Source organism: Hypanus sabinus, chromosome 9 (assembly GCF_030144855.1).
Source record: "Hypanus sabinus isolate sHypSab1 chromosome 9, sHypSab1.hap1, whole genome shotgun sequence".
NCBI classification, from domain to species: Eukaryota; Metazoa; Chordata; class Chondrichthyes; order Myliobatiformes; family Dasyatidae; genus Hypanus; species Hypanus sabinus.
The window spans coordinates 24045485-24064515 of record NC_082714.1 but is presented as its reverse complement, the minus strand read 5'-3'; the positions used below and the strand labels follow the sequence as shown (position 1 = coordinate 24064515).

At 43.8% G+C, this 19031-nt stretch overlaps 1 protein-coding gene across 1 annotated transcript in view; it reads right to left on the bottom strand.

Annotated features, from left to right (window-relative positions):
* Window positions 1–19031, bottom strand: part of dnah3 (dynein axonemal heavy chain 3) — a 156707-nt gene that overhangs the window by 88445 nt on the left and 49231 nt on the right. Inside the window, exons 16-24 of the mRNA XM_059979325.1 lie at window positions 18761–18905; window positions 17743–17954; window positions 14614–14705; window positions 13188–13302; window positions 11945–12061; window positions 11299–11478; window positions 10067–10203; window positions 995–1196; window positions 36–128 (exon numbers count right to left, since the gene is read on the bottom strand). Of these exons, the coding sequence (XP_059835308.1) occupies window positions 36–128; window positions 995–1196; window positions 10067–10203; window positions 11299–11478; window positions 11945–12061; window positions 13188–13302; window positions 14614–14705; window positions 17743–17954; window positions 18761–18905 (1293 nt within the window). The remainder of the gene's footprint in view (window positions 1–35; window positions 129–994; window positions 1197–10066; window positions 10204–11298; window positions 11479–11944; window positions 12062–13187; window positions 13303–14613; window positions 14706–17742; window positions 17955–18760; window positions 18906–19031) is intronic.

Below are 19031 nucleotides of genomic sequence, written 5' to 3'. Positions count from 1 at the left end.
ATTGCTTAATTGTGATCTATATTGTCTCCTATTACCTGAACATAGTCGGCAATACCTTCCTTAATAACGTGCTTTATACTGCTCAACATCATCTCTTCAACTTGCAAAAGCCATTTTTCTACCATACCCTGTAAGAAACAAAAAAAGTTTATATTTTTTTAAAGATTAGTGTACTGATCTTATAAAACTGACTGATGTCAAAAATAAACAGGAGGAAATCATGGGGACATAGGGACTGATTTCTTTCAATCTGCTGTCATGAAACTCAAAGCAACCCTTCACAGACCTCTGAACGTTTTAAATCTGTTTGGAAAAAAGTTGCCAAGATATATAGTAACTACCATGTGTAACAAAACTTATTTTAATCTATTGTTTTTAAGTTCACCATGCAGATACCCATGTTAAATCCAATTCACAAATCCACAGTTGAAAACTGAACATGTTTTTGTATCTATTTGGAACTAATTTAAGAAATTGGAAGGAATTTCATACCTTCAGATACAGAAGGATATTGAACATCAGCTCTTATGATGAGAAAATTTGAAGATACTGGAAATCCGAAGCCTCCTCCCCCTCCCCCCGTCTTTTTATTCTAGCATCTTCCCCCTTTCATTTCAGTTCTGAAGAACAGTCTCGACCCAAAATGTCGACTGTTTTCCATAGACGCTGCCTGACCTGCTGAGTTCTTCCAGCATTTTGTGTGTGCTAGCCTTGAAGATCTTTGTGGCCTGTGAGTAGTGATTAGGTCTGAGGTTTAATTCAATTATGATTCTTAGAAGTCTTGGAATTAAAATAATAACCAAAGGTTTTTACATAATTGACCCCTGTCCTTATTGTAGAAAAGGGTCAATTTCACAAAAGACCATTGGTTATTCGTTTAACTTTAAAAAATGTTTAAATCATAATTGAACTAAACCTCAGGCCTAATCACTATAATATGGGTTGTTCAGTAAGAAGTGAGGAGCAGCTGATAGGTATGGGAGCAAATGAGTACCTTAGCTTTTGCTGGATTAATATTTTTAACAAACGGTACAATTTCTCCTTCAGAGCTAATCATTCCTGTTATTTGAAGCTGATCAGTGAACTGAAGCTTTGCTATCCCTTCAAAGCACTTCTTCAGATGTGGCTGGACTCTGAGTGGGTCTTTGGTTTCCGAAAGAATTTCGAGCAGCTCATCGTTGGATAAGAAAAAGAACCTGGAGAGGAGGAAAAAAGAACCCAGAGACTAAGCACTTAAGAGAATAAACACAATGATTGAGTTCACTTTGAAAATTGAGTTAAAGGTGATTCCCGTTCCACTCTTTCTCATCTTTGAATTCTCTTATTCTACCCACTTCCCCCTTTTATTTGACCCATTGCAAATACTCTCAGTTCAAGCAGTTTCACGAAAAGAGTCTAACAGGAAAAGGTTTTCAGGACAGGTACAAGTGATTGCGATCCCTCCAGAGAACATATTAACATTTTTGCCAATAAGCAAAAGGTAAGGGGCTTGTGACCCAAGACATTAAGGATGCTGAAATTTAAGAATAAGGAATTCTTTAGATAAGTGAAGAGAACAAGTGGATAAAATTCCCAAATCATCCAAGTTTTTTAACTCCAGCTCAAAATTACTCCAAGTTTTAAATTCCAGCTCAAATTTCTCAGAATAGTGAATTTTAACTGTTTTGCACTCCAGCCTTTTAGCTTTTGAGCATTACCTGGAATGTTCTGAATAGACTGCAGAAATTCATTATACTCCCCATCATAACTCTCCTTACTGACAATGCAGTACAAACTGCACCATGTATTTGCATCCAAGACTTCTGAAACAATTATTTGGGAGGAATTTGGTGGAGGGAAGAGTGGAATTTACATTTCATGTGTTGGAGTTGTTGGATGTGTAGATGTTTCATGTATGGAAATATCAATGCCCTTGAATAGAAAATCCTGCAAAACATGGTGGATAATGGCATGTTGGCCTTCATAACAAGTGGAGTTGAGTATAGGAGCAAAGAGGTCCTTCTGCAGTTGTACAGGGCCCTGGTGAGACCACACCTGGACTACTGTGTTCAGTTTTGGTCTCCAAATTTGAAAAAGGACATTCTTGCTTTTGAGGGAATGCAGCGTAGGTTCATGAGGTTGATTCCCGGGATGGCGGGACTGTCATACGTTGAAAGATTGGAGCGACTGGGCTTGTATACACTGGAATTTAGAAGGTAGAGAGGGGATCTGATTGAAACATATAAGATTATTAAGGGATTGGACACACTAGAGGCAGGAAACATGTTCCCAATGTTAGGGGAGTCCAGAACCAGAGGCCACAGTTTAAGAATAAGGGGTAGGCCATTTAAAATGGAGTTCAGGAAAAACTTTTTCACCCAGACAATTGTGGATCTATGGAATGCTCTGCCTCAGAAGGCAGTGGAGGCCAATTCTCTGGATGCTTTCAAGAAAGAGTTAGACAGAGCTCTTAAAGATAGCGGAGTCAAGGGATATGTGGAGAAGGCAGGAACAGGGTGATCTGATTGTGGATGATATTGTGATAGATACTGATTGTGGATGATCAGCCATGATCGCATTGAATGGCGGTGCTGGCTCGAAGGGCCGAATGGCCTACTCCTGCCCCTATTGTCTATTGATACAGCCCAGTCTATCACGGGTAATGCCCTCCCCATGACTGAGCACATCTATATGGAGTGTTGTCACCGGAAAGCAGCATCCATCATCAGGGACCCCCACCACCCACATCATGCTTTCTTCTCGCTGCTGCCGTCAGGAAGCAGATACAGCAGCCTCAGGTTCAGGAATGTTTATTAACCCTCAACCATCAGGCTGTTGAACCAGAGGGCATAACTTCACTCAACTTCACTTGCCCCATCACTAAACTGCAGCCACAACCTATGAACTCACTTTCAATGACTCTTCATCTCATATTCTTGTTATTTATTGCTTATTTATTTTTAAATTATTATTATTTCTTTTTATTCTTTTTGTATCTGCACAGTTTGTTGTCTTGTCCAAACCAGTTGTCCGCCCTGCTGGCGTGGTCTTTCATTGATTCTATTATGGTTGTTGAATTTATTAAGTATGCCTACAAGAAAATGAATCTCAGGATTGTATATGGTGACATGTGTACTTTGATAACAAATTTCTTTTGGACTTTCAGAGAATAACAGGTTTTTAAGTAAAAAGAGTCAAGGAAAGGAAAGTTGGAAAGAAGGAGGTCAGACAAGGGTGTGTAGAGACGAGGAGAGTGATCTCATCACCAGGATAAGGGTGATGATGGTGGATTGCTAAAAAGGGCAGCAATGATACAGTTAAACACTTAACAGATTAGATCAGAGGAGGTGTAAATAATTAGAGCAAAATTGCAGAGGGAAGGGAAATGTAGAAGCCTCCCCTCGCTCAGGAACCAAAATGCAGATCAACTCACAGGAGCACAGATTCCACCTAGTGGTCATAAACCAACAAAGGACCGTCATCCAAAGCATGAGACTACGCCCCTTTCCAAAAGTTTCATTACCAGCACCCAGAACACCAGAATCTGTTCCCTAGATAAAATATGATATCAAACTGATAACTTCAAGCACCTGACAGAAAGATTGAAAATCTGTTCCAATGAGTGTGAAGGAGACCAATGATAGTGAAGATAGACTAGGAAAGATTTTGAGAAATTAGGTAGCATAAGACTTGAATACTTGCAGACTGAATAGACTTGGCTGTAAGCAACTAGTGCAGGAAACCAAGCTGGAAGTAAACTGAATCTTGGTTTCATCTTGGAGGTGACCTTTGGACCTCTGATGATGGGAAGGGAGAAATAAAGGTCATAAGTGTTGCAATTATTATCCTTTCTACTTCTCTTCTAATATTTATAACTGTGTTCTTGTAATGCTACAGTGACACTATAATTTCCTTTGGGATCAATAAAGTATCTATCTATCTATTATTGAACGCTGTGGACCAAGTGCTGGGAGATGGAATTAAAATAGAAAGTTGAGAAGGCTGCCCAATGGTTGGTGTGGACAAGTTAGTCCACAAGGCCTGTTTCCATGTTGTATGACTCTATCTGCAACAGCTCACACGGGAATTTAGTTATTGGAGGTGTGGGAGTTTCAGTAAGGCAAAGTTTAAAGACGATGTACAGGTGAGAATGACAGTGGTGGTGTGCAGTCAACCCAGACCAGTAAGACTGCTGGAGCCACCCCTACTTAATGCAGACGGGACTGGCAAAGTCGACTGTGGTGGTGTGAAATCACCTAGCTGCGTGGTGCTTCTGAAGTGAGACCTTTTCTAAAAGGGTCTTTGAAGTACATTACTTCCCTTTACACAGTACGGGGTGCCGGAGACAAACAAGATAGGAATAATGGAAAGACATGAAACACAACCAACAACTAAGGGACAAATGCTGTACTAACTTCAAACTATCATCAATTGTCAACTTGTGGCTTTGGCTGATATTTAACATTGCTGATGTAAATGGCGACTGATCTTGCGAAGAAGGGATTCAAACATACAGAGTTTAACAAAAGGTCAACACCATTAACTGATAAGCCAATTCTGTATAAAAGTATCATTGTACTGTCCTGGCTTCAGAACAGTGTGGGTGACAGGGGCTGTTCTCCTTGTTCACAAGTAAAATAAAGTCTGATTGAGTGGTAAATATGCGTGTGTTCTGAGTCCAGTTATCAGTGATGAGAGGATGAGTAAATATTTATAATCGAGAACAATCAAACGTTTTTTCCAATAAAATTAGTTTGCACATGTCTCTTCTCATAACTATGTGCTATTCTAATTCATTCTGCAGGTTAGGGAAATTTAATGAAGCATCTGTAGCGGTGTGCTACACTCAGCGCTAAGATTATGACATGGAGTCGGTAACTGCAGTCGAAGGAAAAACTTTATTCGAAATCCTCAGCCTCACTTTTAAGCCTCCCTCAACCTGCCCCCTGTGGCGCAGAGGCTCCAAAGCTCTGTGCTCGCAAACCCCTGTAGGCTATCTCCCTTAGCCGGAAAGCTGGCTAATTGTGAGCCGGTTCGGATGTGCCAGGAAATGGGTCGTCACATAACACACCCCCCCCCCAGAACCGGCGATACACCCCCCAGTGTCCACAGTCTGGGCCGGAACTTGCTTGGGAGGTCGGCCTCTGCGCCGAGGTGCCGGAAACTCGACCAGTTGCGCCAGGTCCACATGGGCCGGTTTGAGTTGGTCCACCGTGAAAACCTCCTCTTTCCCCCCAACGTCCAGCACGAATGTGGACCCGTTGTTCCGGAGCACCATAAACGGCCCCTCGTATGGCCACTGCAGCGGTGGCCGATGCCCGCCCCTTCGTACAAACACAAACTTACAGTTCTGCAGGTCTTTGGGTACGCAGGTCGGGTTCCGCCCGTGCTGTGAAGTGGGTATGGGGGCCAAGTTACCGAGCTTCTCGCATAGTCTGCCCAGGACTTCTGCGGGATCTTCCTCTTGCCCCTGTGGGGCTGGTAGGAACTCCCTGGGGACGACCAGGGGCGCGCCGTATACCAACTCGGCCAACGAGGCGTGCAGGTCCTCCTTGGGTGCTGTGCGGATGCCGAGTAGGACCCAGGGAAGCTTGTCCGCCCAGTTGGCTCCTCGCAGGCGGGCCATAAGGGCCGACTTCAGGTGACGGTGGAAACGCTCCACTAGCCCATTTGACTGTGGGTGGTAGGCAGTTGTGTGGTGCAGCTGAGTCCCCAAATGACTGGCCATAGCTGACCACAGGCTGGAGGTGAACTGGGCGCCTCTGTCGGAGGTAATGTGGGCTGGTACACCAAAGCGAGATATCCAGGTGGTGATCAGGGCTCGGGCGCAAGATTCAGAGGTGGTGTCGGTGAGTGGGACTGCCTCTGGCCATCTTGTGAACCGGTCCACGATAGTCAGGAGGTGCCGTGCTCCGCGCGACACTGGCAGGGGGCCCACAATATCCACATGAATGTTGTCAAAACTCCAGTGGGCGGGATGGAACTGCTGTGGTGGGGCTTTGGTGTGCCGCTGCACCTTGACCGTCTGGCAATGCATGCACGTTTTGGCCCATTCACCGACCTGTTTGCGGAGTCCGTGCCAAACGAACCTGCTGGAAACCATCCGGACAGTCGTCCGGATGGAGGGATGCGCCAAGTTATGAATGGAGTCGAAAACACGGCGCCACCAGGCTGTCGGGACGACGGGACGGGGCTGGCCGTTGGCGACATCACAGAGTAGGGTCCTCTCACCCGGGCCTACGGGGAGGTCCTGGAGCTGCAAACCGGAGACTGCGGTTCTGTAACTCGGAATCTCCTCATCTGCCTGCTGTGCCTCTGCCAGTGCCTCAAAGTCTACCCCTTGGGAAAGGGCACGAACGGTAGGGCGAGAGAGCGCATCCGCCACGACATTGTCCTTACCCGAGACGTGCCGGACATCCGTCGTGTATTCAGAGATGTAGGACAGGTGGCGTTGCTGGCGGGACGACCAGGGGTCGGACGCTTTCATAAACGCAAAGGTAAGCGGTTTGTGGTCCGTGAACGCGGTGAAGGGCCGACCTTCTAGGAAGTACCTGAAATGCCAGATTGCCAGGTAGAGCGCCAACAGTTCCCGGTCAAAAGCACTGTACTTGAGCTTGGATGGCCGCAAGTGTTTGTTGAAAAATGCCAGGGGTTGCCAGCGACCTGCGATGAGTTGCTCCAGCACCCCACCGACTGCCGTGTTAGATGCGTCCACTGTGAGGGCGGTAGGGGCGTCCATTCTGGGATGTACTAGCATTGCGGCGTTCGCCAAAGCTTCCTTCGTTTGAACGAAAGCGGCGGCGGACTCCTCGTCCCAGGTAATGTCCTTGCTCGGACCCGACATCAGGGCGAACAGGGGGCGCATGATCCGGGCAGCTGAAGGGAGGAAGCGGTGGTAGAAATTGACCATACCTACGAATTCCTGAAGGCCTTTGATCGTGGTGGGTCGGGGGAAGTGGCGGACCGCATCTACCTTAGCGGGCAGAGGGGTTGCCCCGTCTTTAGTAATCCTGTGGCCCAGGAAGTCAATGGTATCGAGTCCGAACTGGCATTTGGCGGGGTTGATTGTAAGACCGTACTCACTCAGTCGGGCGCAGAGTTGACGGAGGTGGGACAGATGCTCCTGATGACTGCTGCTGGCTATGAGGATGTCGTCCAAATAGATGAACGCGAAGTCCAGGTCCCGTCCCACCGCGTCCATTAACCGCTGGAACGTCTGTGCGGCGTTCTTCAGGCCAAACGGCATGCGGAGGAACTCGAAAAGGCCAAACGGGGTGATGAGAGCCGTTTTGGGGACGTCGTCAGGATGCATCGGGATTTGATGGTACCCTCGGACGAGGTCTACCTTGGAGAAGATCTGTGCGCCGTGAAGGTTTGCTGCAAAGTCCTGAATGTGCGGCACAGGGTAGCAGTCCGGTGTGGTAGCCTCGTTCAGCCTGCGGTAGTCGCCGCACGGTCTCCAGCCTCCCGTCACTTTGGGCACCATGTGCAGGGGGGAGGCCCATGGGCTGTCGGACCGCCGGATGATCCCCAATTCCTCCATCCTCTGGAACTCCTCCTTCGCCAGTTGGAGCTTGTCCGGGGAAAGCCGCCGAGCGCGGGCGTGGAGGGGTGGTCCCTGGGTCGGGATGTGGTGCTGTACGCCATGTCGGGGCATGGCCGCTGTGAACTGCAGTGCCAGAACCGATGGGAAATCCGCCAGGACCCTGGTGAAGTCGTTGTCGGTCAGCATGATGGAGCCGAGGTGAGGGGCTGGCAATTGGGCTGCACCCAGGGAGAACGTCTGAAAGGTCTCGGCGTGTACCAGTCTCTTCCTGGGCAGGTCGACCAGTAGGCTGTGAGCCCGCAAAAAATCCGCACCCAGAAGCGGTTGGGCTACGGCGGCCAGTGTAAAGTCCCAAGTGAACTGGCTGGAGCCGAACTGTAGCTGCACCTGACAGGTGCCATAGGTCCTTACTGTGCTGCCATTCACGGCCCTCAGGGGGGGCCCCGGTGCCCTGCTGCGGGTGTTGTAACTCGTCAGAGGTAAAACGCTGATCTTGGCACCAGTGTCGACCAAAAACCAGCGTTCTGACCTTCTGTCCCACACATACAGGAGGCTATCCCGATGGCCAGCCGCAGTAGCCATCAGTGGTGGCTGGCCCTGGCATTTCCCGGGAACTTGCAGGGCGGGCGACAACGGCGGGCTTCTGCGCCCCACCGCTGGTGGTAGAAGCACCAGTGTTCATTGGGCCAGGGGTTGGCGGGCTCTGTGGCTGGGCCTGGACTGGTTTGCTGCTGGGAGCGTGGCTGGGAGATCCGTGCGATGGACGCCCCGCTCACCTTTTTGGCGTTCCACAGCAAGTCCGCCCGGGCTGCCACCTTCCGGGGGTCACTGAAATCCGCGTCGGACAGCAGCAGGCGTATGTCCTCGGGCAGCTGCTCCAGGAATGCCTGCTCAAACATGAGGCAGGGTGTGTGTCCGTTGGCCAGAGACAACATCTCATTCATTAAAGCCAAAGGAGGTCTGTCGCCCAAGCCATCCAGGTGCAGTAAACGGGCAGCCCGCTCGCGCGTGAGAGTCCGAAAGTCCTAAGGAGCAGGGCTTTGAATTCCATGTACTTGCCGTCTGCCGGGGGCGACTGTACGAACTCCGCGACCTGGGCCGCTGTGTCCTGGTCGAGGGAGCTCACCACGTAGTAGTAGTGGGTGTCTTCTGAGGTGATCTGGCGAACGTGGAATTGGGCTTCGGCTTGCTGGAACCATAGGTTCGGTCGCTGTGTCCAGAAACCCGGCAGTTTCAACGAAACCGCATGAACAGAGGCGGCGTCGGTCATTTCTGGTCCAAAAATCGTTTGGACCGTCAGGGTCACCAATTGTAGCGATGTGCTACATGCAGCGCTAAAATTACGACACGGAGTCGGTAACTGCAGTCGAAGGAAAAACTTTATTCGAAATCCTCAGCCTCACTTTTAAGCCTCCCTCAACCTGCCCCCCGTGGCGCAGAGGCTCCAAAGCTCTGTGCTCGCAAACCCCAGTAGGCTATCTCCCTTAACCGGAAAGCTGGCTAATTGTGAGCTGGTTCGGATGTGCCAAGAAATGGGTCACCACACATCCTGTATTTGTTGCTTAGAATACCTATAGTGCCACAGCCCTGCCCAGTAGATTAGAGATGGGTCTGCAGGAAAGGGTATAAGGGGTATGAGTTTTTGCTACTGGAGATTGGCAATTAGATTCCCTAGGTTGGCAATGACTTAAAGGAAATGTATTTTCAGGTGTCTAAGTATGAGGTTTTGAATTAAATAGAAGAGTACAGCAAAGGAACAGGCCATTCGGTCCACAATGCTGTGCCAAACCAGCTAAAGAGCAAATCAAAATCAGCCAAACACTAATCCCTCCTACCGACACCATGTCCACATCCTCCATCTTCCTTACATCCATGTGCCTATCCAAAAGTCTCCTAAAAGCCTCTAATGTATTTGCCTCTACAACCATACCAGGCAATGCATTCCAAATATCCATGATTCCCTGAGCAAAAACAACTTACCCCTCACATTCTCCTTAAACCTTCAATGCATGCCCTCTGGTATTAAACATTTCAACCCTGGGAAACAGATACTCCCTGTCCACTCTATCTATGCCTCTCATAATCTTGTAAACGTTCTCCCCTCAACCTCCGATGCTCCAGAGAAAACAACCCAAGTTTATCCAGCCTCTCGTTCTAGCACAAGCCCTCTAAACCAGGTAGCATCCTGGTAAACCTCTTCTGCACCCTCTCCAAACCTCTCCTATAGTGGGACAACCAAATCTGTACACAATAGTCATTGTAACTCAATGAAAAGCAAATTACTGCCAGTTCTATCTCTGCCAGCTATATTCCACTAACTGTATCAAAGAACATCTTTTGTATCTTCTGTGAACACTGGACCCTCAAGTGATGAAAACATGCAAAGATTAAAGAAGCTTAAAAAATGTTAATATATATTAAATTATTTCCTGATTTCCCCCAATATCTAACAACTTTTATTATACTACCATGAATCTTCAATTCTACTCCGCTTACATAAAATGAATTAACTCCAGCATATTTTCAAGAAGGATCTCTTACCTTGGGAAATAGAGTCTTTTCTTCTCCAGGTACAGATTAAGGCCTTTCTGGATCTCTTCCAAGAGAACATTAGCTTCTACCAATCTTTCCAACATATTTGGCTGAGCAGTAGCTTCTAAAACATGTGTATCTTTTATCTTGTAACAACAAAATTAACACATTAGAAAAAAAATGCGTTGTACTATGTCTCATTGACAACAGATTAAGACAATCATTCTCAGAAGACAATCTTTTACCTTACATCCATTCAAACTCACAATACACTAAACTGTCTCAAGGAAGCAAATTTCCTGTGTCAGTGGGTGAAAATATGTGTAACATTATGTTACCAATTGAAAATAATCCTAGTTATCTAATTGGGATAACTTAACATTTTGAACACAAGAAATGAACTTTTTTCAGCTTATTCATTCATAGGATGTCGATTTTGCTGGCAATGGACAATTGGGAATGGACAATAAATGGCGGCCCTGTGCTGTTAAGTATACAGTTAACAGTAAGAAATACTCAACACCATCAGCTAAGAAACACCTACAAAGAGATTGGCAATATATTTAAAGTGATTCACTGACGTGAACCAGGGGCATCTTACTAGCTTTGGGAACAGTCCCAGGTTTCTATCACACTAAATTAAAAGGTTACTTCCCAGAAAAGGGCAGGGAGAAGGATATCAAAGAATGAGAGGAAGTTCTCCCCTTCACTCGCACCCTGCAATTCCCAACTCAGGATTAGGTGCAAAACCTGGGAAGAAGATTTGGTAGGAAACAGAAAATAAAGAAAAGAAAAAAAAAACTCTAAGTATTTTAAGTGCTTTGATTAGGTACAGCAGCAATTCCTCACCTACAGCCCAATATTAACATGTGGAAAAATACTGGAAAGCTAAATATTGCTTTCAAAATTTCCTACAACTTTCCAAGTTTTTGGTATACATGGATGCTGTAAAAGATGGAGGGTCTCAACAAGGTTGCATAATTTATATATTCTTTGATAATAAATGTACTTTGAATCTTTGAAATATCAACTATTTATTCCTCTCCATAGATGCTGCCTGGCCTGCTGTGTTCCTCCACCATCTTGTCCGTCTCCAAATTTCCCACATCTACTGAATCTCGTGTTTATAAAAATACCTATTATTTATTTTGTTAATTGAATTCAATATTAAGTTTTGAATTGAAGACAGACAGACATACTTTATTGATCCCAAGAATAATTGGAATGTGTGATTAACTTACTGCTTCAAGCATGATATCCTTCCAGTAGCCATCTACAATTCCAAACTTCCGACCTTCTTCTGGCATTTGAGCAATGATATCCTCAGAGCTAAAGATAGGCTCTAGGTAAAGCCATGTGGCCTGACATTTTAACCAGGCATCAAGAATATTCTGCATCAGCACTAACTTCTCTTCCCAAAGCTAGATAGTTAAAAATTATACAGAAAATTGTTACATTGACTTCTTATAATATTTTTATAAAAATAAACAACATCATCTCTTATCACCCAAATGAGTTCTTTTACTATCATATTTATTAAACAAAATGAACTGGAGCTTCAATCTAGGTGAACTACCTTAACAGTACGTTGTAAAATGAAGATTAATAATTAAGGACCGAAAGTCAAAATTTCTCATTTTAGTAGCTAGTGTATTTAATCTTCTGAAACAAATTGCTTCAAATTGCATTGCAAATAAAAATCTGTAATTAAAATTGCATTTATATACATTATCAAAATTCTACATGTGCAACTTTTTCCGGAGAGGCAGAGAGAGGAAAACAAATGTCAATGCAGAATTACAAAATAAATCAGCTTTAAATATAGGCATTCATTTTTAATAATGCTGCTTCACAAAGCCCCATTCTCTCCAATTCATTTGCACCTACCTTACATTCAGTTTCAACTGGCTTAATATATGGTGATCCACGCATGGTCTGTACCTTAATGATGTGATCATCCAGCAATACCTGGATATCATCCACTGAGGACAGAATGCTTACATTCTGAAAACACAAGAGACTGGGTTACAGCATCTTATCTATAAAGGGCAACCTATATGCTCCAAATTACATCATTCTTCAATAACAGGTTACAACTATTCAGTCCATTAACTTTATACCAGTGTTTTTCCTCCAGAGTTTTCCTTTCACATACTTATGTAATTCACTCTTGAACAGTGTAATCTAATTGAACAGTGTAATCTAATCTCTCTGCACTAGTACTTCTAACAGGCCCTACTCAATGACGAATTGCTCCTCGAGGTTTTGCTTCACTTTCGGTTCCTTTGCTAATCGTTTTCATTTTATGTCCCTGTTTCTTTACCCTTCCACCAACGCAAATGGTTTCACTCTGTCCAATCTATACTAACCCCGTTCTCTTTTCTATTTGCTTCTCTCCAGTTATCTCCACTTTTCTTATCTCCCTTTAAACTTTGTGTAATCACTCTCTTCACATTTGTGTTAACAACCTGTTATTTGTCAAACACTCTTCTTTTCCGCTCTTTTTAAAAAAATTATTATGCCCTGCTTTTCACTGTGAAAGGGACTGGCTAATGCAACACAGTAAATATGCTGTGAAAGAGAGAATGTATTGGATAGATGAAACTGCTCAGAATCAGGTGTTCAAGGAAATTTTGTAAAATAAATTTATAGGTGTGATACTCCAAGAGAACCATAATCTGGTCATCATTCGGAGGCTTGCGTGCCTCAATGAACGGAGAGCTATGTTGTCTGGAATCAGGGCTTTATGGTTTGGCTCTTGGTGGGGTCACCCATGCTAAGCAGGTCAAAGGGTAAAGGTCAGACTAAGAGTGGTCCTTCGGTTTTCCAGGTTTTTGGATTCAACTCAGAGCTATCAACCCTGACCGGTAAAACAAAATTGCTCCAGAAACAGCAATGAAGAATCCTTCTGAGTCTGACAGTATTCCTGAGTCTCCACCTGGGACTTGTATGACTGACAGTAGTGAAAACCAAGAGGAAGCTACTGACATGAAGAAGGAAGCCTTAAACACCATCAAGAGATGGAAGACCTTCACTGCTGCCGAAAATGCCACTTGCATAACAGGCCATATGTAAGAATGCAGGTGAAGTAAATAATCATCCAAGTTGACTTAGTTCAAAATATACTCACCGTGTCCCTATACTTTGTAAAGTTGAAGGTGCAATCCACCCATTCTGCTTTCATTTTAGCAAGAGCTTTCTCCAGTGAGTACTCTTTGCTTGCTGCTACTCCGATCTCTTCCAATCTAAACAGAGCGGATTATGGGTCAATTTATTACTTATGTAAATACATACAGAACTTCCATTTGAAGCACTTGTTGACTTTCCATTAGTTATTACTTGTACAATTTGCTAAGACTACAAAAAACACACACATACACAAATAGACATCTCATTCTCTTAAACCCTTTTCCTTAATACCTAATTATCATCAGACAATAAACTTAATAGTTTTTGAACACACGATTCCCAAAATTGTTTTAAAATCTTACTTACTCATACAAAAATTTTTAAAAGAAAGTTCCTGTTTGGCCTTTAATTAACCTGATAATCAGACAATTATTGCCATTGCTAACCGACTGAACAAGCACAACAATGAACCCCCCACACCAAGGATCAGTACATGAGCTCCCATCTCCCATTTCTCTGGTGGTTCAATCTTGCATCTTTCTGACCCTTTTGCATTTTATCTTGTGATATTTGCTTTTTAAATATTCAGTCTTTCATACTGTCTATTCATTTAACTAAAGCAATATTGTTTTGCTATTTTGGTAATAACTGGGCATGTTAAAAGCTGCATCCAATAACAATATTTTCTGCTTAATTATTAATTACTTTAAAACTATTCATGAAATATTCACATTACATTCATTCAGTTACTAGTGAGCTGTTAAATTCAAGCAATAATGCTTATTAGCGATGACTCCCACTCCTTAAATTATCCTTCCTCAAGTAAAAACAATATTGTGATTTTCTTTAAATATCAATGCTTCAAATGAGGGACACAGGGTTGTGGGCAGAACTGTAATAAAGACATTTTGGCCCTTTAGTTCTGCACACTTATAAACGAAAATTATATGCACGATTCCAGACCAATAGCATGATATACTTTCAATGCAATTTTCTTGGCACAGACACACACACAAACACACACACACACACACACACACACACACACACACGAAGACCAAATAAAGAGAAAAATTGAAATGTAAATTCAATTGCATTTTCTCCATTCATTGCCAATTAACAACAACGTGTAGTCGAGCGAATAAATGAAATAGTTGCTAATGAATAAACATGTAGAGCATAATGACTAATATCAGAATATCACAATGCAATTCCTCTTTATCTGCAAAGAGATCATAGGAAGGTGTTACCACATATTAAGCTGTCAATTAATCTGTGTGGTGCCCTTTGGTCTATTCATGCACAGACTATTCTCTGTACTGAGTAGAGTGACTAACTTATGAAGCGAGATTACTTCTTTTCAGTGAGAAAATAGCATAATAGAGAAGGTGCTGACGCTGGAAAAATTAAGTCTATGAAGTGCTTACTTATCAAGGAACTTTTCGAGTCCAATTTCTAGCATCTCCTGCAAGGTGGTGCCTTTATCGGGTTTCACTTCAAATCCAACAACTGCACTTATCTGTAGACACCAAATGAAGACAGCACAAGTTATAAATTGCCAAAGTTCGTAATTTAAAGGGAAGAAAATATTTCCAGTTTAGTCAAAATGTATTCTTTTTAATCTTTCAGCAACTCCAATCTTAAGGCAGCTGTAACTATTTACACAAATTTTACATGAAAATGCTGGAAAAACTGGTGCTGCAGTGCTAAAGTTGCTTCCAGTTTACACTCCCATGCTGAACTCCTCATTACATTCCAAGTGGAATCAGACTGTGTAGAGATTTCCCATCACTTCCCATTTGAATTGTTTTAGACTTTTTTTTGGACATCTGAAAGAAATCTGTAGTCTGTAATGGGTCTCCCATACTCACTCATAAATACTGAATAAGGCACAAATTTACTAAGTACAAGTTACCCTGAGGCAGCTTGCAATTGAGAGCTGACTTGATCCTCAGTGATGGAAATTTCTTCTATCATGTTATGGGCTCATTTATGGGGATTGGGGCCAAAACCTGAAAGGAAAAGAAATGTCTTCTGGATAAATACTGCCTCCTCAACTCCTCTAGTTTAGATAACTGGCAGCACTGCAAATATTTAAAGCTTCTAAATGTCCAAGGCAAAAAAAACAATCTAAAACACAAAGTGCTCTGCAGATACTGGGGTCAAAGCAACACGTACAACAAACTGGAGGAACTCAGCAGGTCGGGCAGCGTCCATGGAAATGAGCAGTCAACATTTTGGGCTGAGACCCTTTGTCAGGACACACCTCAGTGAGTTCCATGCCTGCCATGATGCTGAATTCTTCCATCGCCTACATCTCCGAGCCTACTACTTTAACAGGGACTCCCCTCCCCCTATTGATGACCCTTCAACCCTCCTCTTCCTCCTGGACACCCCCACTGGGCATTCTGCCTGCATTCGATCTTTTCATCTCCAACTGTCACCAAGACATCAACCATCTCAACTTCACCACTCCTCTCTCCTCTTTCAACCTCGCTCCCTCTGAATGCACTGCTCTCCACTCTCTCTGCACTAATCCTAACCTCACCATCAAACCCGCAGACAAAGGTGGTGACATAGTAGTCTGGTGGATGGACCTCTACCTCACTGAGGCCAAACGACAGCTCTCTGACACCTCCTCTTACTTACCCCTGGGACAGGACCCCACCAAAAAACATCAAACCATTGTCTCCCGTACCATCACTGCCCTTATCAACTCCGGAGACCTTCCATCCTCAGCCAAAAAACTCATAATTCCCACACCCCGCACTGCACGGTTTTACCTCCTCCCCAAAAAAAATCCAAGAATCTTTTCTATTCACTTTGCAGTCAGGCCAGTATTTCCTGAGCATTCCTAATTGGTCTTGAGATGAGTGTTGTGAGTCACCTTCTAGAATCACTGAAATCCTTCAAGTAAAGATGCTCCTTGTTGCATGAATGATGTCACTGGAGAAAAGTATTGGCAGATACAAAGCAGCTTCTTTATTCAACAAAACAAAGTACAGTAGGCATCATACAGAGACGTTTTTGGTCAAAAAGTCTGGCTGGCCCAACATGGGACTCGATATTTTATGTGCCAAACATCAAAGGACAATTCCATATTTACGATGTACAGACAATGCTTTCTTTGAAACTACATACGACCTTCACAGCTCCCCATTCACATCCATACCACAGACATCCACATGAATTTTAATCAGCCTTGACTGGTCTGGGATTCACAGCTATTTGGAACCCATTGTTCAGAGCTGCACTCCAAATTACATCCACAATACATATTCAGATGTGAAGGCCAGTAGCCCAAGTCAATTGCCAAATGTATATGTCCTAAACCCAAAAACACTCCTACTACACTTTTGGGGAGACTGCACCAGGACTCAGACTGAACAATGATAAAAGAACAGCAATATTACTCCAAGTCAGAATGATGCATGGTTTAGAAGGGAACTTGCAGATGGTGGTGATTTCCTGTGCCTGCAGCCTTTGTCCTTTTTGGTGGCAAAGATCAATGGTTTGAAAAGAACTGTCAGAGCAGCCTAAGTGAGTGATAGCAGTGCATGTTGTAGATGGCAGACACTTTAATCATGATGTAACACTGATGGACAGAATAAATGATTAGGGTGGTAGGTGGTATCAAACCAGAAGGCTACGTTACGCTGGATAGCGTTGTTTGTTGTTGCTGCACTGTCAAAGCAAGAGGTGTCCTCTCACAAGTTACATTCCTGACTAGATGGTAAATAGGTTTTGAGGAGGAATCACAGAACATGGGGCACCTATTACTGGCCATTACACTTAAGTGTTAGCCCACACTTATGTCATTGGTGGTTCCCAGGATGTTTATAATGGGTCATCAATCACTACAGAAAACTAATTCAGGAAATAAATTAATAAACTGCACACTATATAAATAATCAAGTTTATTAAATTTACTAACACGTAATATTTCAGGATGCTTCTAAGCATGCTGCAGATGGTTCTTGCTGATTCTCCATCACAACTGTGAGAAACAGCCATGTCCTGACGCTTCACAATCCAAATTCTGAGGTCCAGAGTTGGAGCACATTTGGGTCAGCAGGGATAAAACATTAGCCATGATTTGATGGGATAGTGCCAAGGTTGCTCAGACAGTTACGTGGGAAAATGTCAACAGAACTATGCAAAAACTAGGCCAGTCAGTCTTTGACAGTCCAGATAAATTTGGATAAAGTAAATGTGACTTAATGACAAATCTTTTACATGAGTGTGTATGTGTGCAGAGGGAGAAAGATGTGCCATTGTCTTGGTCCCTTCACTTATTTCACTTCATTATAGAGGCCATTCTGTTGTTGTCTTGTTCTCAGTTACCCAGTGTACAGTCCCTCAGTTTTCTATTCATTGACTTTATACCGTGGTTCCCAACCTGTTTTATGCCATGGACCAATACCATTAAGCAAGGGGTCCATGGTCCCCAAATAATGAAAGCTCAGAAAGACCCCAGCTTTGTAATCCCTAAGAAGCAATTGTGTTCTAAAAGAACACCAAGCACTGTTTGTTGTTTATGCGTCATTTAAAATTACCTCCTCCCAGTGCCGTTCCTTGATGCCAGGATTGCAAATTGTTGAGATGATAGGTAGGTAAGGTTTAAATTTCTCAATTTTATATTTGGCATTTTCTGCCACACGTTTGGGTCCAGAGATATCTGCAAATGTCTTTGTCAGTTTGTACATTGTTCTCCACATATTTGAAACTTTGTTTGTAACCTCTTCGGCATCTAGAACTTGAAAAGGTCCTAACAAATGAAGAAAATAGAAAAGCAGTCAATACAAATCATAGTGCACTCTAGGAAAATCTACTCATCATTTTCCAATATGTGCCTAAACACAAGTAAACATTGGGTTTTTTTCACATTCTCTCCTTCATGGCAAGTCCCTGGGCCCCAGCCCTTAAACCAATGCATTTGGCCACTGATCTCACCTACTGTGGTGAACTATATATACCTGTCTGGACATGCCCCCTGCTGACTGCTCCTATGGCCCCTCCCACTGACCGTGGCTCCTCCCACAGACCCCGGTATAAAGGCGATTGAGGCCTGAGCCTGGCCCTCAGTCTCCAGGACGTAGTGTGGTGGTCAACTACTGCTTGTTCTTTCTTCCAGTCAATAAAAGCCGATATCTCACCTCACGTCTCAGAGAGTTATTGATGATGCATCACCTACAATGCCCTGACTGGTACAGGAGGCCTACTTCCCAACCATCCGTATGGTCCATTCTCCCCCACAGATCATCACAACCCAGCAACTCTTCCCCAAATTCACCTCCCACACCATCATAGCTTTGATTTCCAGCTACCTTCCACAAAGCACACCAAAACTATACCAGTAGCACACAAAGGACGGGGCATGATGGATGGTCGGCAGCAAGGTTTTCCTGCACTGCTCAGCTTCAGGACTGTGAGTGAAACAGCCATTGACACGTTTCCTGACCTGCACAGAACACACACACACACTCTCTCTCTCATTAATTTCTAAGCCCTGACCTTTCAATTGGCCCTCATTTAAGGATCCTGTTTCTTATTTAATTATCTCCTGAAACTCACCATTTAGCCATTCTTCTGATTTGGTGTAAAAGTTATATGCTGTGTTCCACAGTTGCTCATAAGGTTGCTTCTGCCCGACTGTGGCCATTAATTGTGGGAAGTGGGTCACTTCATGCCCCAGCAACTCCTGTTCTTTATTTATAGTCTTTAAAAGCATAAAACAAGATTCATTATGGAGATAGTTAGTTTTAGACTTTCTGACAGGCATACCAATAGGTAGGTTTTGATCTCTCAATTACATTGGCTTTATAAATATAACTAAATTTACTTA